Source organism: Phyllostomus discolor, chromosome 2 (assembly GCF_004126475.2).
Source record: "Phyllostomus discolor isolate MPI-MPIP mPhyDis1 chromosome 2, mPhyDis1.pri.v3, whole genome shotgun sequence".
Lineage (NCBI taxonomy): Eukaryota > Metazoa > Chordata > Mammalia > Chiroptera > Phyllostomidae > Phyllostomus > Phyllostomus discolor.
This window is the reverse complement of record NC_040904.2, coordinates 214,462,090-214,480,425: the sequence shown is the minus strand read 5'-3', so window position 1 is coordinate 214,480,425 and position 18,336 is coordinate 214,462,090. Positions and strand designations below refer to the sequence as shown.

General features: G+C 64.2%; 1 protein-coding gene across 3 annotated transcripts in view; it reads left to right on the top strand.

The window, feature by feature from the left end:
* PHF21B (PHD finger protein 21B) overlaps nt 1-18,336 on the top strand; it is a 60,095-nt gene that overhangs the window by 34,374 nt on the left and 7,385 nt on the right. For 2 of the 3 annotated variants that reach the window (XM_028532976.2, XM_028532977.2), the window contains exons 3-8: nt 2,677-2,769; nt 3,748-4,098; nt 6,186-6,326; nt 14,650-14,701; nt 15,655-15,731; nt 17,118-17,172. In XM_028532976.2, coding sequence (XP_028388777.1) covers nt 2,677-2,769; nt 3,748-4,098; nt 6,186-6,326; nt 14,650-14,701; nt 15,655-15,731; nt 17,118-17,172 — 769 coding nt within the window. The remainder of the gene's footprint in view (nt 1-2,676; nt 2,770-3,747; nt 4,099-6,185; nt 6,327-14,649; nt 14,702-15,654; nt 15,732-17,117; nt 17,173-18,336) is intronic. The other variant, XM_036019736.1, reaches the window with a different exon arrangement.

Sequence of the window (18,336 nt, the reverse complement as noted above, 5' to 3'; positions counted from 1 at the left end):
TCTTTCTTCATTCTGTTCTGGTCGAATGTTTATTTCTGCCTTGTGCTCCGAATTGTTGATTTGAGTCCCGGTTTCCTTCCCATCACTGTTGCTTCCCTTTCCTTTATTTTTCTTTATTTCACTTTGCATAGCCTTCACGTCTTCCTCTCTTTTGTGACCATACTCACCCATTTCTGTGAGCATCCTGATCACCAGTGTTTGGAACTGTGCATCTGATAGCTTGGTGGTCTCTTCCTCGCTTAGTTGTATTTCTTCTGGAGCTTTGATCTGTTCTTTCGTTTGGGCCATTTTTTTTGTCATGGTGCCTGTTTGTTTTTAACACGTGAGTGTCCACGTGTTCCAGCGCCCTTTGTGAACCAGCTGCCCTTTCTGCACCGAGTGCATCGCCCTTGCCGAGAACCAGGTGGTGGTGTGCGCGAGTCCACTTTCGGGCTCTGGGTCCGTCACTGTGTGCGGACAGCGCCCACACCGCGCTGTCCCGGCTGCCGCGGCGTCCCAGTGGGCCCTCGGGCCACACGGTCGAGCCCTTCACCTCGATGATGTTTTGTTTGTTCTAGGGTTGTCCTGGCTGCTCTGGTCCTTTGCATTTCCATATGCTTTTTAAAATAATCTTGTCCATTTTTACCAAAAAAAAAAAAAAGTCTGCTGAGATGTTGATTGAGGTTGTAATTGAATATGTAGATCAATTTAGGGAAAACTGACATCTTAACAACACTGAGCCCCCTAATCCCTGGTGACAGCGTGTGTCTCTCTTCACGTGGGGCTGGACATGTTTCTCTCAGCGGCACCTGGAGGTTTTCCGTGTACAGGCCGTACACGGCCATGGCACATCTACCTCTAAGTACTCCTCGCTTCTCAAAGCCACCACAGGTGGCGTGTACACATTTTTTAAATTTCTGGATGTTGGTGGCTAGGACATAGAAATACAGTTTTGTTTTATTTGTATATTAATCTTGTCTCTTGCGACCTTGCTAATAAACGCGTTTATAGTTCCCAGAGCTTTTATTGTAGGTTCTATAAGATTTTTTTATGTAGCCACTATTGCCATCTGCAGGTGAAGGCAGTTTTATATCTTCTTTCTAATCCGGAGGCGTTTTACTTCTTTTTCTCGCCTTATGGCAGTGGCCGGACTCCAGTCCAGTGGGGAGTGAACAGGAGTGGGGGAGAGACCATCCCTGCCTCGTCCTGATCCCGGGGGGCAGCCTGCAGCCCCTCCTCGTGGCGTATGGTGGCAGCTGTTGGTTTTTGTAGGTGACTTTTTATCAGGTTAAGGAAGCTGCTTTCTGTTCCTAGTTTGCTGAACACGTTTGTCTTGAATAGATGGTGAGTTTTGCTCAGTGCTTTTTTAAAAAAGACTTTATTTATTTTTTAGAGAGGGAAGGGAGGGAGAAAGAGAGAGAAACATCAATGTGCAGTTGCTGGGGGCCGTGGCCTGCAACCCAGGCATGTGCCCTGACTGGGAATCGAACCTGTGACACTTTGGTTCACAGCCCAAGCTCAATCCACTGAGCCACGCCAGCCAGGGTGCTCAGTGCTTTTTCTGCATCTGTCGCGAGGTAACTATACAGTAGTGGGGGGAGGGCTCCCTACCTGCTGTTCAGACGGCGAAGCAGCCTTGCATTCCCGGGGTAAATGCAACTTTCTCCTGCTGTATTTCCTTTTTATTATCGTCGGGATTGACTCGCTAACACTTCAGTGAGAATTTTTGCATCTACGTTCAAGCGAGATCCTCACGGGTCTCTGGCCACCGGGCTCCGAGCGAGGCGTGCCCGTCCCCAGCAGGGAGGCTCTTGGGGGGCATGCGTGGCTGGGCAGGACTGCTCCTCCATCGGCTGTGGGCAGTGGCGATCCCCACCAAAGCAGGCTTCCGGCAAGCAGGCACCCCGAACTCAGCGATGTGTATGTGTGGGCCCAGAGTCCCCGGGAGGCTGCCGTCTCCCCTCTCCCTGGATCCTAACGGCGCCCCCTGCTGGTGGTGCGGCGTCAGCATTCCAGAGAGCCCTGCACTGGGGAGCTGGGGTTCGGGGTGTGTCGGGATGTGCCCTGGACACAGCCCACCGGAGGGGCACAGTGGGGACATGAATCGGGGGCCCAAAAACACTCCCGCCATTCTTCACCCTCGCCCTGCCCGGGAGCCCCGCCTGCAGCCCCTCTCCTCTGGGAGCACGTTGGGGGTGGGCACGGCTCTCTCCACGGAGACGTCCGTGGAAGCCTGGTGCGTGCGTCGGGAAAGGGTGGGCCAGCACCCACGTTTCTGGGGGCGGGGGCTGGGGAGGAAACGCCGGCGAATGTGCAGAAGGACAGACTCAGCAGCCGCGGGAGTGACTCAACGAGGGTCGCAGCAACGTCGGAAAGTCCCGCCCCGCCTCCAGTGAACGCAGCAAAACAGGCGGCAGACGCCCGCGTACCGCCGCATACCTGCAGGGGGCGTACCTGCAGGGGGCTCACGTGCGCCCCGGGGTGGCTGCCTTCGGGTGCCGCCGTTCCTTCTCTCTCTCTCCAGTCCCCGAGATTTCTCGAGTGTCTGTTCCTCACGACCAAGACCTGGTGACGAAGAGTGGAGGGAGCAGACAGACAGTGCGCTGTCTCCCCGCCCCGGCCCCGGGCAGCCGGGCTGGCGGAGTGCTCGCGCCCCCCGCCCCGCAGCCCGTCTCAGCGGCGCCCCCTGTCTTCCAGGCCTTGGGCTCCATCACCGCAGTGCCTGTCGCGGGTCCTCAGGTCAGCTCCTTGCAGAGGTTGGCCGGGCAAGGAGCGGCAGTGCTACCTCAGGTAAGCGGCCCGGGAGGGTGGGCCCAGCGGGGGGGGGGGGGGTCCAGCTGTCTGCCCGTCCCCGTGGTGTCTCACCCCAGCCCCCTCTGCACTGAGGTTTGGGGGAGACACGGAGCTGGGCGGGAGCCCAGACCTGCTGTGCAGACGCATTCGGACCAGACCCAGTTGTTCCCGGGGAGGAACCGGGACGTCAGTGTATAGCGGGTAGCGACCAGGATCTGTCTTTAATGGGATAAACTAGGCTGGCTGGAATAGAACAGAAAATACCGAGACGCATCAGCCTTTGAGCCCAGCACGGAGCCCCCGGCCGAGCTGACACTCGGTCTGGGGGCTGCCCGCCCACGTGCGGGTCTGGGTTGGCTGGTAGTAGCTGGCGGTGCAGACCAGAGCCCGTGGGCAAACCCAGCAGGCCGGGGAGCCAGGCAGGGCACAGCACAGCCCTCCCTTGACGTGAGCTGGAGGTCAAAGCGGGGTCGCTGTCTGCTGGCCCACTTTGGGGGCAGAGACCACAGTCTCTGAGCCGGTCACCGTCGGCAGCCACAGCTGGCGGAGGCCACCATCTGCTGGCCGTCCCCACACGCGGTGCCCGTGGGGTGTCAGAGGGAGCCCTGCTGCTTTGCAGCCGATGCGGACAGGGTGCTGCTGCGGCCCGTGCCTGCGGCAGGTCCCTCTGCTCCCCCGGCCTCCTGCCCTGGTCTGCACCGTCGTGCCCGCCTTGGGCTGGGAGGGGCTCGGGCCCAGAGTGGCTCCTCCTGGGCCTCGGGCCAATCCGTGCTGGCCCAGGACTCGGGCGGCCGTGGCGGGCCCCCTGGCTTCTCTGCTCTCTCCCCCTCGTCTCTGATGTGGGCGGTCCCCGAGCCAGGTCCGTCGGTGCCATGCTGCACCCCTGAGTCCTGGGTCTGCCCAGGGCTGCCTGTTTGCTCTGCCTGTCCTCCCCCGCCGTGTGTCTGCCTGACCATGCAGCTGTCCCTCCCCCAGGTTAGGCCAAAGACTCTGATTCCAGACAGCCTCCCCGTCACCCCGGGCCGGGACCGGCCCCCCAAGCAGCCCCCCACGTTGCAGAAGACCACCGTGGTCCGCGTCAAGAACCCCAGCCCAGCCCTCCCCACCGCCAACAACACCGTGAGCCATGTGCCGACGCCCGGCAGCCAGCCGCAGGCCCTGGCCGAGCCGGCCGCTGTCGCCTCTCCTCTGAGCGGCGCCGGAGTGGCCTACGCCCTCGTCTCCACCGCCCCCAGCCATGCCGCCGCCGTCGCCCCCAGCAACGCCGTGCCTGCGGTTGGCGACAGCGTCAAAGTCCAGCCCCTCCTCCTCAGCGCCGACAGCAAGGTGAGGACGGGCCCCCGGGCAGGCCGGCCGGGGTGGGCCCGCCCACACGGCGGCGCTGTCCGAGCGGGGCCCGACGGAGGAGGCCGGGGACAGAGGGAGTGGCCGGATGCGGGTTGGGGGGGGGGAGGATCCGGGAGCAGCTTGGGTGGGCGGGGCGGGAAGGGGGGAGGGCGCCGCCCTGGCGGTAGGATTGAACGGACGTGCGGCTGAGCGGACGCCCTCCAGCCGGGCAGGAGCGGCTGGCCCCTGACCGAATCGCTTCGCTCCCCGGAGTGAGTAGCTCAAACACTAAAGTGTGTGGCGAGAGCCGCGCCGGCTCTCTGCCGTGCAGCTAGGCGGCCGGGGCCTTTCCGGACCCCAGTGTCTGCACGGGAAAACCTCAGATTCGGTGCCAAGATTTAAAACCAAAACTTAGACCATTTCCCAGTTCCCCTCCGAGCTCCTTCTCTCTGTGCTTTTGCGGGCCCTCGGGACTGCATGGAAGACACAGTTTTCTCTCTTTGGCCTCTTTCCCTGTTCCCAGTTTGGGGTCCGCCAGGCCGCCCCCTCCTATGTGTGGCCAGTGTCCCATCCACTCCCCTTTCCTGCCACCAGTGTCGTTGCACCTGGTGTCTCGTGCAACGAGTGTTAGGCTTCCGTGACCCCGCCCTGGTGGGCCACGCCCCTGGGGAGACGGGTCCCCCAGGGAGCTGTGGCCGGAGGGCTCTGGTCAGATGGCGGGGACCGCGTGGAGACGTCACAGGTGTGTGCTGGGGGAGTGTGCCCGTGTCACCGCAGCCTCGCCCGCTCCCGCTTCTCACCGTCTAATCGGGGCAGACGGACACTCGCTACTGCGAGTTGCATTGCTAGGTGATTGTTAGGCTTGGATGTTTTCTCTGTATTTGGCAAGAATTCCGGCTCCTTCCGTGTGACTTGTCTGAGGACATTCTTTGCCCTTTTCTCTACTGGGGACCTCACTGCTTTCCTCCCCGTGAATACGGCAGAACGGGGCATTGTTTCCCACGCGGAGCGCCTGGGGCACGAAGAAGAGCAAGGGGCCTTCCCTTAAGCCAGCAGAAAAAACCTCCCAGGATGCATCTTCCCTGCGCGTGCGGGGCTCACAGATTGGCCCGACAGTGTCCTCACGTCCTGGGGGCGGGTGGGGTGGGATACAAGTTCAAGTTTATTCCTGGCTCAGGCCCAGGAGCTCCTGTCCCGGGACTCGTGAAAGATAGCGATTCTTTCCCAGTCCCCGTCTGAAAACTAATGAATCAGCCAGACAGCCGAGCCCCGCGTGGAAGGGGCTGTGGCCCGGGCCACGGGCCGGGCCTCGGAAGTCCGTGTCGGGCTTTCCCGCCTCTGACCCTCCTCCGGTCAGAGCCAGTGGTGGCCCCGGACCCTGCGGAGGGCTGGCCCACGCGGGGCTGCCCTGGGTGGTTCTGTGTGGGTCTGCGGCCTGCCTCCTCCCTCCCCACACCCCACCCACCCCTGGGCTCCACAGGGCTCCTCAGAGGGGGAGAAACTCCGCCATTCCTACCTGCACCCCCACCCCCGGCCAGGTGTGAGCACCTCAGAACCAGTGACCTGGGGCCAAGGGGCAGCGGGGGAGAGGGCGGCCAGGGAATGCCACCGGGACGGACAGCCAGGGAAGGGTCCCCGCCCCTCTGCTCCCCCTCAGCCTCAGTTTACCTGCATTGGAGCTGGGATAAAGAAACTAACGTCTCTTGTCCCTGCTGCCCGGAAGGGAACAGCCTCCTGGGGTAGGGGTTGCGAGGAAGCCGGGGAGAGAGGCAGAGGAACCTCCCCGAGCCCCCACGGCTGGAAAGCGGCAGCACAGGGCTGACCTGGGCCGGTCTCTAGGGCAGGCCGCCCTGGGGGGGAAGGGCTGTCGGAGGCATGAGCCCTCCCCTTGGACAGGAGGGTCAGAGCCAGCCGCCTCGTGCCCCTGGGACCCTGCCACTCGGGGCGGGGGGGCGCCCACTCCTCCAGAGCCGCCGCCCAGCCTCACCTGGGCTCTGTGAGGCCTGCCCACCCTGGACCCTCCCAGCTCCCGGCCCCGCTCCCCGCTCCCGCCCCCGCCCCCCTTCACCCCTCGCCCCATCTTCCAGGTCATCCTCATCCAGCCTCAAGTGCAGCTGCAGCCCGAGGGCACGGCGGGTTCGCGGCCGCCCACGCAGGAGCTGTCTCAGGGAGCGCGGGCCGCCGAGGAGGAGGAGGACCGGCCGCCGCCCAGCCAGGAGAACCCTGAGGTGGGGCAGCTGCGGTCCCCGGGGGGCCGCGGGCAGGTCTGGGGGCTGTGTGCAGTCCTGGGGCCTCGGGCAGGTCCGGGGGCCGGGGGCAGGTCCGGGGGCGGGCCTTGCATGGAGTCAGCAGGCAGGTGCAGGCGCAGCCCCGTGCGGCAGGCGCTCGGAGTGGGGACTCGCCCACGGCCCTGGTCTCAGCCGATTCGGTGCGCAGACCGGCGACTGAGTGGCAGTGGGCGTGGTGCCCTGCAGCAGCTCTGCAGCCAGGCCTCCCCCCCAGTGTAGGTCCTGGAGCTGCCCAGGTCTCGGGGTGTGCTAGGTGGGCAGATGGGCCCTTGTCCTGTCTGTGACATGGGAGATGGCAGTGCCTGGGGCGCTGTGGGCGGTCAGCTACCCCCCGCAGCCCGGCCGAGGCCCGCCTATCCCTGCCTGGCTCACGCAGGTCCTGGAGCCCTGGGCCCAGGAACAAGGTGCTCCGGAAGCCCGTGGCCCTGAAGCGGCCTGGCTCTCCCTGCCCCCGCCAGCCCTGGGCACCTGACGGCGGCCGGACAGGGCCCTGAGTGCCCCAGAAGTCCGCTCCTGCTCGGGGCTGATGGGGGGTGGTGTGGATGTCTCCTGAAGGAATGCATGGTACTTTCCAGAAACTGCCCTAGCACCCGTCCCCCACCTCCACCGCAGGAGGGAGGAGGGAAGGGCTCCCGCTGTGCCTCCCGGGGCGGGGGGGCAACTACGTGCCCTGCTGGAGGCGTGGGGGCAGCGACTGCATTGGGCCGTCCCGGGTGGGGCACCAGGTCGCCCCAGTGACGGTCCCCCCCCTCGGGAGTCGGGAGCCGTGGGACAGCTCTGAGCAGTGCAGTGACTTGGCCGCTGTCCTCTGAGGGCCCCCAAAGTCCGCTGGGGTTCTCGGAGTCACCCCTCCCCGAGGCCGGCGTGGAGCCCAGTGTCCCCAGTGGCCCTGGGCACAGTTCTGTCTTAAGATGGTTCCATGGGAGTGTGTGAGCACCTACTGTGTGCACGGTGAGGCCCGGGGCTGGCTCAAAGCCCAGGGCCCCCACGAGCACCCCTCTGTCCCCCGTGGGGTCCTGTCACACCCTTAACCTTCAGGAGGGCTTCCTGGGTGGAGTCTTCGTGCTCTCGTTACCCTCATCAATTACCGTGCGCTTGTGCAATTAGTATAATTACATCCAACTGCATCATTAGCATCCCTCTGTGTAATGGTGTAAATAGAACTTACAGTGCACTCCGGTATAAAAGTCCGCATCAAAGTTTATTTTAAATTTGTTAATTTTTTTAAAGGTTTTGTGTATTTATTTTAGAGAGGGGAGGGAGGGGAAAGGGAGAAACATCTGTCAGTGGGCTCTCACACGCCCCCAGCTGGGGACCTGGCCCACACTCCAGGCCCGTGCCCTGGGCTGGGATCGAACTGGCGACCTTTCACTGAGCCACACCAGTCTGGGTTGGAAGTTGGAAGTTGCTTTTTTAAAGAGGACTCGGAGCAGTGGCGGTGGCCTTCAGCACCCGTTCATGAACAGTCCAGGTTAAGCGCCTGGGAGGCCAGAGCAGCGGCGGCAGCAGCTCCAGAACGCTGCCCCAGGATCCCATCGGGAGCTGGGCGTTGGGCGGGACTCGGGCGTTCAGCAAAGGGACGGTGGTTGGTGTCCCGAAGGCCCAGCTGTGCAGGCGGCCTCGGGTTGGTGGCTGCTGAGCTCCCAGTGCCACCAGCCGTCGGGGCCCGCCCGGTGGCCGCCCGGCGGTACTGCAGCCGAGCAGGGACAGGCAGAGGACACTTGGGCGTCACAGGAAGGACATTGCTGTGGCTCTGGGGTGCCTCTGAGAGCACCCGCTGCCAGCCTGGGGGAGCTCCACGTGGGTCAGGCTCAGTCCTCACCGGGGGCGGCCTGTCGCGGGAGACTGTTGGCCTCGTGTGCAGAGAGGGAAACTGAGGCTCAGAAGCAGTGCCCGGCAGAGGTGGGGGCTACCCCAGGCATCCCAAGCCCTGAGCCCCACTGGCCACCTCCACCTTCGCTCGTGCAAAGTGGGGCCGGGCTGAGCTGCTCGGATGGTCAGGGAGCGGCCGGCCGCTACCCCGGGCTCCCCTCGCTCCCTGGTTTCCCCACGGGCCGCTCCAGCCTTTCCTCCGCATCCTGATCATCCATGTGGGGGGGTCCCCCCCACCCTTTAGGGCCCCTGCACTTCCACGAGATTCCTGAGGGTCGGGGTCATGGGACCCTGGGACCCTGGGACTGCTCCAGTAACCCTCTTTGCTCTGGCTGCCAGGGAGCTCCTGGCCGGCTGTGCCCTGCCCTGAATCATCGCAGATGGCCCCTGACCGGCCGCGTGAGGCTGGACCCCGCCCGCCTGCCTTTGACTGGCGTTCCTAAGTTTGTTCCCCCTCCTCCCTGCTTCCTTGTTGTGTTTGTCCTTTTCCCGTTGTTTACATCCACTGCAAGTTCTTTTTCCCCGGAACTGAGTGGGTATCATTTTGGACATCAGTCACGCAGTAATTAGTGCTGATTGCAGGTATGTGCTGCTCTTCCTGTGATCAAGGTCAAGGCCTTCTCCGAAGGACCCTTTTCATGGCTGAGATTGCGCCACTCACTCCTGAAGGACACACGCCACGTGGCCCCACACAACCCCGCACCCAGGGGCCCGGGCCCATCCTCACACTCCCAGGCTGCACCGGGCGCGTGCGGGACACACGTGTGCGTGGCTAGTCCGTTGACCCCACACAGCCACGCGTGGGATGGGCTCATGTTCCCTGCCGCGGGGCATGCGTGTGCACCCCAGGCTCAGAGCAGCCAGAGGCCTCCGTCCTGGTCGTTCTGGGAACTTGGGGCCAGGAACCCCGTCTCCAGTCTCCCTGCAGCCCCACGGCGCCTCCTGGCTGCCATGGTGATGGGCTGCGTGTTCATGAGGACACAGCTCGAATGACCAGGCTGGAAGTAGACAGAGAAGGGGCCCCAGAGAAAGCACTCGGCATGGACGGTCGGGGCCACGCAGTCTGGCCGCCGTCGGACCCCGGCGTTCTCGGGGCGTCCCCGCTCCGTCTCGGGGGTGCCCAGGGCTTCCTGCTGTGTGAAAGCAGAGGCAGGGCGGCCCAGGGTCCGTGGTGGGGCTGCTTGTGTCTGTGACCCTCTGCAGCTTGTGACATGCGTCCGCACGCTGGGCGTCTGCTGCGCCCCAGGGTGGGGCCCTGGGAGGTGGGCAGGCAGCTGACGCTCGGGCCCAGGAGGGGACGGTGCCCACCCGAGGTGTGGCAAGGACGCGGGCAGTCACCCCAAATCACACAGCGGAGGCCTCAGAGCTCACGTGCGTCTGCTCCTTCTCCCCACGTCCTCACGGCGGCTCTGCCCCAGAGCTGGGCCGGGGAGCTGTGCGTCCATTTGGTCGGTGAGGCCCACTGAGGCTGGCCGTGCGCGAGGGCCCTGGCCTGGGCTGTCTCTGCTCCTTCCTGTCCCAGGCCTGGGCTTCTTCACGACAGCTGCGGCATTGTCCGGGCCTCCTGTTGTCCTGGCCTCAGTGGCGCCTGACGGAGCTGGCCGCCCTCAGACCACCATGTGCTGGCAGAGAGCCGGCTGGAGCGGGGTCTGGGGGGCTGCAGCCCCATACGGGCCTGTCCAAGGCCCCCGCCCCACTGCCTCTCGGGGCCAGACCTGTGCACGCAGTTGCTCCCTCCCTGCACGTGTCCCTGCTGCCAGCGCCCTGTCCCCGCCTCGTCTGCCACTAGGCCCTTGTCTTCCAGTCCCAGACGGGGTCCCTCCCCCCTCTGTCCACTCTGCAGCTGGAAGGGTCCTCCCACAATTCAGAAATAACCAACTCAGCCCCCTCTCGGAACCCCCCAAAGCACATCCCATCTCGGGGTGACTCTCAGGTCTGTCTGCTGCAGACCCACCAGAGCAGCAGGGGGTGCACAGGCAGGGCAAAGGTAGGGCCGTGTGCCGCTGTGTCTGGAATAGCCGTGGGGAGCAGGACTGGTGCTGGGCCCCAGGCCCAGAGTCGGGGCGGGGGGCCAGGAGGGGCAGCACACACGGGCAGTGGGTCCCCAAAGCTACTTGGGCTAGAGAGGAGCGGAACCCGGCTTCTCTGAGTGTTGGGAGTCACTCTGCACCTGTGGTGCAGGGAGGGGGCAGGTGGTGAGGCTGTTGCAAACTTGTTGTAAGGGAAGGCTAAGCAGCAGGGAGAATATGCAAAAAAATAAATAAATAAACAGGAAAAAAAAGCTGTGCCCCAGACGAGTCTGTGGACAGAACCCCAAACGTGTGAAGTGATCTGATGCTGGGAACAACGACCCATGAAAACCAGCACTGGAACCTGGATTCATGCACTCTCGACGGAGCTGATTTGGTGGAATACTCTCACAGCGACTGTTTAAGTGAGGGTGTTTGGGGTCCTCAAAGACGTTCAGAAAAGGGAACGATACCCACAAGGAACAATGAAGCAGAAGATCCTGAAATCAAACAGGAACCGGCGAATATGAAAGTTATTTGAGAACCCGCCAGCGAACCACGTGGCGGTGAGTGGAAATGAGGAAACCTCCCTACTACACGGGATGAGCGAGGAGGCAGCAAGTGCCCCGGGAGTGGTGCCGCGGGCCCCGCAGAGATGCCAAGTTCAAGGGTAGTTTGCGTGTGAGAGCAGGCGAGAAGCCGCAGGGCGGAGAGGCCTCAGCTCCACCGCGTGGGAGCACAGGGGGAGGGAACGGGGAGCCATGGTGATCCGAGAACGGAGCCGAAAAGCGTCCTGGGACTGAGGAGCATCGGTGGGGGTCTTTTTTTAAAAAATATTTTATTTATTTTTAGGGGGGGATAGAGAGAGAGAGAGAGAGAGAAACATCAATGTGCGGTTGCTGGGGGTCATGGCCTGCAACCCAGGCATGTGCCCTGACTGGGAATCGAACCTGCGACACTTTGGTTTGCAGCCCGCGCTCCATCCACTGAGCTACGCCAGCCAGGGCTGGTGGGGGTCTTTAGATCAGACGTCATCTCCACCCGCCGGGCAGCTGACTGAGAATAAACCTAGAAGGCTAGGCTTCTGTGTCCAGAGAGAAAAAGGAGAGGTTGTGAAAATTGCTGGTGCAGAGGCACAGGTCACCACCAGGGGGCGACCCTCTGAGAGAGGGTGACTGCACACTCAGGGATTCCCAGACGCTGAGATCGTTTTTTCCAGAGCCAGGGCGAAGGAGAGACATTTTAGACGTAGGGAGACTGAGATTTGTGTCCCCCACAAACCGTCCATGAAAAGGGCCGGGCTTTGGTGGGGAGCCAGGGAGCCCAGAGGCGGGTGTGAGAAGCCGCAGCCGGCACGGCCGTCGTTAGTGGCGGCGGCTGCCACACGCAGGCCGAGCCTGCGATGGTCCCCTGCCTCGTGTTCCAGAGCAGGTGGACGGGGAGTCCTGGGTGACAGCAGCAAGTCGGTTGGTGATGTTCGGAGGGCACTAGAGCCTGCTAGGGTTAGTGTTGTGCTGGGGGAAGATACAAACATTCAATAACCTGAGACTTGGTTAGAAAACCGTGCAGTTAAAACATGAGCCCTGGAGGGCGTGGCCCCGTGGATTGAATACCCACCTGAGAATCAAAAGGCTGCCGGTTCTATTCCCAGTCAGGGCATGGGCCTGGGTTGCAGGCTGGGTCCCCAGTTGGGGTATGTGAGAGGCAACCGATCAATGTGTCTCTCACACATCAATGTTTCTCTCCCCCTCTTCCTCCTTTCCTTCTCCTCTCTCTAAAATAAGTAAATGAAATCTTAAAAAAAAAGAACATGCCCTTCAAACATCTAGGCTAATCTCTAAAAATAATAAAATGCCACCTATAATTTCCACATCAGCGGAGGAAAAGGAGGTGGGTGTGGGACTGTGTTTTTAAGAAGACAGGAAAGGGGGTGGAAGGGGGGATGACCAGCTGAAAACGCAGGTGAGCCACCACTGGGAAGGGGGCGACTCGTGGAACACAAGGGTTTAGGGGAGGGCCGGCTCAGTGGCCAAAGTGCAGGAGACCGTGAGACCCGCGCCGGAATGACTCAGGAAGAAGTAACACAGGAGCACGTACGTAGCCGGATGAGCCGAGTGTGCCGTGGACACAGCGCGACACCAAGGAGGCAGAGGTGAGCAAAGCACGCAGAACCAAAGGAGAGTTAGACCGTGATGCAAAAGACGGCAGAGAGGGTGCAACCGGCAGATCACCGGAGGCCGGCGTGGACACCGGGGTGACGGAGAACAGTGAATACAGCCGCCCGCGGTCCCCCAGTGTGAGTGAGGCCACACCAGGGCAGCTGTTGGCCACTGTGACCTACCGGTTACCTGTCCTCAGGTGAGCGTGAGCTCCTGAGCGGGGAGCCAGGAGGCAGGAGCACAGGCCTTTCGGTGTCCCCATCCCAGCCTTCCAGTCCCGGGGATGCCCGGAGGCCCCGCTGCCATCCACTCAGCCACAGGGCCCGGGAGTGACACTGACACCAGGAGCCACCTCACTGCAGCCCGATGGGTACCCATTAGTCTCGCACTGAGCTGGGCACGCACCTTACAGGATCTGATGGTATGGCCCACCTTCCTGGGTGTGGTGATGCTTCGGTGTCTTTTAAATGTAACCCAAGCAAGGTTTACTGAAGTCAAGAGGACTTGAACTTACACATTGAGCAAACACACTGAGCAGCAGCAGAAATGACCGGTCAACCGGGAGACGCCACCCAGAAAGTCACTGCCTTTCCACAGAAGCACAGGGGTCTGCTGGGCGCCCAGGCGGAAGCGACCCAGAGACTTTGGGGGGAGGATGGTCAGACCGGCTTCTGCCCTGTCCACGCAGCACTGAGCTCGAGACCACAGCCCGGCCACCGCGGCAGGATCCCGAGGACAGAAGGAGCTGAGGATGCTTTGTCCACCAGCCGAGCTGGCCTTCCAGGTGAAAGGCCACAGGGAAGTTTTAAGTCTGCGAGGGACTCCCCGGAGCCGTTGGCGGGAGAGCACTACTGCAGGCCCAGCGCAGTCGGCCGTGAGCCCGCTGGGGCCGCTCTGGCTCCCGGACTGAGGCAGGCACCCCCCCCCACCGAGATTCACTGCAGAGCGAACCCGAGGCAGGAGGAGCATGTCGGGACAGTGTGGACATCACCTGCTCCTCCGGTGGCGGGTCACAGGCCCAGCTGAGCGCAGTGGGGGGCAGGGGCGGACTGAGCCGTCCCGTGGGCTCGGGTCGTAGTTGGGACTTCACACGAACCAGAGAGTGTCATTCACAGCTGACAACGTGAGGAGAAGTGTTTGTAACAGCGCAGAAGTGAGAATTAGAAAGGGGGATGAACGGTCACTGTTTGAAAGTGCAGGAAGCCCCGGAGGATCCGTGAAATCTCCCTCGGACCGGGAGAGACTGCGGCGTGGCAGCGGGTGGGGTGTGGGCGAGCGGGCGTGGCGGGGCCTGGCCCCCGGGAGGGGCCGAGTGGACGGCCCCCGGGACAGAGCGGCAGGAAGGCCCAGGGCCTCGGAGGGATCGTCGCACGAACTTCTGCGCCCACCTGAGAGTCTAAATCCCTGAAGAGCAGAGGAAACGGAATCAAGGCGCGCCGTGGTCCGGGTGGGGAATTCGGTGTTTTAGAGCCGTCGTGGTGCCCTGGGTTGTGAGGGGTGTTAACGTCACCCCAGTACGTAGGGCCAGTCAGTCTGTGACTGCAGGTGAACGCCAGCGGGTCAAAGCTCTGCAGGTAGAACGGGAAACGGGGGGCTGAAGCGAGACGCAGTGAACGTGCTCTGTCACCTCACGGCCTCTGGCCGAGGTTCGAAACTCCAGGCGCCGCCCGGGGGGACAGTGACGAGCCCCACCACACACACGTCACACGCGGTGTAACGTGCACGTGGCCCCAGCTCCGTAAGCGTGGGCCGTGCACAGGGACTTCTTCCTCTCCGAGACACCGCCAGGGAGGGGAAGTCAAGGTCAGGGTCACAGTGAGCGGTCACGTGGACAGCACGTGCCCGACAGGATGTGACGAGAGGGCGCTTGCCCGCTGTGTCCCCCCCAGACCCGTGACCCCACTGTGACCCTGAGAAAAAGACCTGAGGAACCCCAGGGGAGGGGCATCTCCCAGAATCCCCGCCCGGCCCTCCGCCCCATTGCCAAGGTCGCCCAGACAAGGAAGTTCTGAGGAACGGTCGGCGCCCAGGGGAGCTGAGGCGGCGTGATGTACGGTGGGACCTCGGAGGGGGTCCTGGGACCAGGGAGAGACCCTTAGGTTAAGACCAGGGGACCCCAACATCGATAAGGAAGCTCCAGGAGCGGGCACTCGGCCGGAGTTTGCCGAGTGAGCGCATGCGGGAGGAGGGCCGCGCTCACACTCCTCTGCTTCCTCCCCCCAGAAAATCGCCTTCATGGTGGCGCTAGGCCTGGTCACCACGGAGCACTTGGAAGGTAAGGTCCCCGCGGCGTGGGCGGGGCCGGGGCTGGCCCGGATGATGGGCAGGGCGGGCCGTACTCGGGCCCCTGAGTAGAAGCAGCGGGTCCCCGATCCCCTGGGTCAGATGGCGGCGCCCGAGCATGAGCTGGCTCCTGGGAGGCCTGCCGGGGTGCCCGCCGAGGGGTCACCCCCGAGGCAGACCTTGCCCGCTCTCCCTGGCAGCCGTCCGCACAAAACCCCATGTGGCGCTTCCTGGTCTCGGCGGAGGGACCCTGTGGGTCCCTGCCCCCCGGGGCGAGGCCGCAGGGTGGAGCGCTGAGGGCCAGGCGCCGGGGCCCCGCCCCCTTCCACGGAAGGCCCCAGGTGCCGCAGGGCGCGCACCAGGAACACAAGAGGGTGCGAAAGGGCCCGTGGGGACCCAGAGGCAGGGCTGGAGGCTGGTGTCAGCGCGGCCGCACTCAAGTCCCTCTCGCAGTCAGAGCCGAGGGGGAGAGTGAGATGGGGGAGAGGACACTCGGTCACTGTCCCTGTGGGGGCACACGCCACACCACCCCTCTTGGTGTCTCTGTGTCTGGGGTTTCGGGGACCCCGGTCCCCCAGCAGCCCTGAGCCTCACTCCACGGCCCAGCCAGGCCAGTGTCTGACCGATGGGCACCTGTCGGCCTGAGAGACCCGGGAGAGACAGCCCAGGCTAGGCCCAGGGGCACAGGGAGCTGCGAGTGGGCACTTGGATTCCGAGTGCTGCCCCCTGCCTGCCGCCCCGTTCTCCAGCCTGAGCCCAGGAGGCCTGTCCTGCCTCGGAGGCCGCGAGACCTGTTGACCCCACCTGCTCCAGGCCGCGGCAGGCCTGGACGCTGCGCAGACAGAGCCTGCGGGGCAGCAGGGGGCCGTGGCGACTGAGCTTGTGGAGGAGGCGTGCGGGCTCCGGGGCGGGAGGGACCCAGCGGCCACTTCGTGTGCCTTGCAGAGATCCAGAGCAAACGCCAGGAGCGCAAGAGGAGAAGCACAGCCAACCCGGCCTACAGCGGCCTCCTGGAGACGGAGGTGAGCCCCGTCGCTGCTGCGCGGGGGCGGGGAGGCTGGGGGGGGGCGGGGCACTGGCCAGCCTCCCCTGCCCTACCTGCACGGGAGCCGGGCGGTGGCCGTAAGCCACGCCCTCATCACTCCTGAGGTCAGAATCAGCCGACAGACCTAGGTGGGAGGACAGAATGCCGGCCGACCTCTTCCCGTGAGCTGCACCGGGCGTGGCCCGGCGGCAGGGGGCGTGGCCGGGCTGCGAGGGGGCGTGGCCAGGCTGCGAGGGGGCGTGGCCGGGCTGCGAGGGGCATGGGCTCCTGACCCTCCCCCGATCGCCAGGCCTGTCTCCCGGTCCCAGCCACTGTGGAGCGGCACCCAGGAATTGTCCCCTAAACTAGAAGCAGATTTTCAGGGCTTTAAAGTCCAAAGTGGGGGACAGGCTTCTGAAGCGGAATGATGTCCCCAGAGGCCAGCGACTGCACATTCCAGACTCAGCCGTCACGGCCAGGGGCCGGCAAGGCTCTGCGGGGCCCCGAGGCGCGTCCAGGAGCGGCTGTGCTGGCTTTCCTGGGCGCTGGCCGGCTGGGGCCCGCCGTCCCCAGTCCGCAGCTTGTGAGCGGGACCTCAGCGGGGAGCACGGGCAGCCCCGGGCCCGCGTCCCCTCTGGAAGAATGCCACCGAGTTGTTTCTCACCCTGCGCCTGGGGACGGCGGGCTCTCCGTCGGATAAGATCCCCGCCCCCTTGGCTGTGGTCACTGATGAGCTGCCCCTCTGCTCTGGTCTCTGACGTCCGGCTGGGGCCGGAGGTGACCTGGGGAGCACATCAGCAGCCGGCACTAAGCTCCAGGCCCTTAAGCCTTGGCCACACAGTAGCCTCAGGAGCGGCCCTTCCATGGGTCCCCCCTCGGCCTTGACCGCAGCCCAGGGGTACCCAGAGAGACAGGTCTCCAGCCCAACACAGCTCCAGAACGGTCTCTGGACAGCCACCGCCAAAGCCATCAGTGTGGCCTGAGGGGCAGAGCCACTTTGCTGGAGTGCGCGCACCAGAAACTTCCGTCTACCCGCGAGGGGAGGGACCCAGGTCCCTGGGCCACGTGGCGGAAGTGGGGTTTGCGGAGCTGGCTAGCACCACCCCTCGTTTCCCCACCGGACGGACCCCAGAGCCGGCTGAGGAAGGAGACACGGGAGCCAGACGCCAACCCTGTTTCCAATTTGCCCCAGTGCGGGGTCCTAGCCTGTCCCTCCCGAGTGCGGTCCGCCACGTACCCATGGGACTCCCCTGCCCTGCGTCCCCTCTGGCCCTGTTCCTGCCTCTGGCCGTGGGCGTCCGGCCAGGGGTGTCCCGGGCAGGGGCTGTGGCCTGAGGAGGCTCCGCACGACGGGTGGTCTGGTCTCGCTTTCTGTCCCCTTCAGAGGAAGCGGCTGGCGTCCAACTATCTCAACAACCCCCTGTTCCTCACAGCACGAGGTAAGCTGCCCAGCCGGGGCTGTTCTGGGGCGGGCGCTTCGGGGGCCGTCCTCTCTGGGCCTGAGCTCCCGGCCCTCCCTGGCCTCCTCAGCCTCACTCTGCTTCGGGGAGGAGGCCCGGGGTGGGGGGAGGGCCCCCTCCTGGCAGGGGCAGGCACTGGGGCTCTGAGCAGGGGTGCCGATGGGGGTCACCCACAGGGCCACACCCAGGGCTCAGGCTGCCCCTCGGTGCTGAACGCCACTGGGGCAGGGTCCGCCCTCCCAGGGCTGAGCTGGGCCAGGGTGAAGGCAGTGCGCCGGGAGGAGCCCTGGAGAACCCCTCCTTCTCCATCCACACAGGCAGCTGGCTGGGCTGGCGGCTCTCGGTGCATCCTCCTGGGCCCGCCCTGCACCGTGAGGGGGTCCGGGACCCTTGGCCCAGCCCTGCCTCTGACTCCCCAAGCGGTCAGAGCTGTGCTGCCTGGGCCAGACCTTCCCCCGGGGCCTCAGGGTCCTTCTGGGTAACGGGGCGTACACCCACACCCTGCACTGGCGTGCTGGGCCCCGGCCTGAGGCCCTCCCCCGGGATGCACAGCTCCGCTCTCCTCCGCCAGCCCCGCCCCACCGGGGGAGCCGCCGGCCCGGGAACCCAGTGCGCACGGAGGACACAGCCCCTGACAGGTGCAGCGTCCTCCGGCACAGCGGCCAGGAGGGGCCTTTGTTCGCAGCGAGGGGAGACGAGCAGGCTCCAGGGCCGGGCACGCGTGTCATGCTCTTCGTGGGGCCCTGTAATGCTGGCCCGTCACGCACCTGCCACACCGCCTCTGGCCTCGCTTTGCTGCCATCCGGAGTGAGCCCTGCGGTACCCGCCTCTCCGAGCTCGGGCAGCCGCATGGGGGCCGAGCAGATGGCACTCCAGGGTGCTGGGCGCATAGGACCGTCCTCCCCACTGCGAGGCGCCATCGCGGGCCGGTCAGCTCTCAAACTGAAACTCGGGGTCGGGCACCACCTCCCAGCGTGAGAGGGGGTTACAGCCAAAGAGAGACCTGAAAATAAGTCACTTGTTTTCCTGGGAGTGACGGCGGTTCACTCCCCTGGCTCACTGCTGCCATGTCCCTCGGGAACTCGGGCCCCGACGGGCCTGGGCCGGGGCGGGTCCTGGCCGTGACCAGGCCAGAGACCCTCG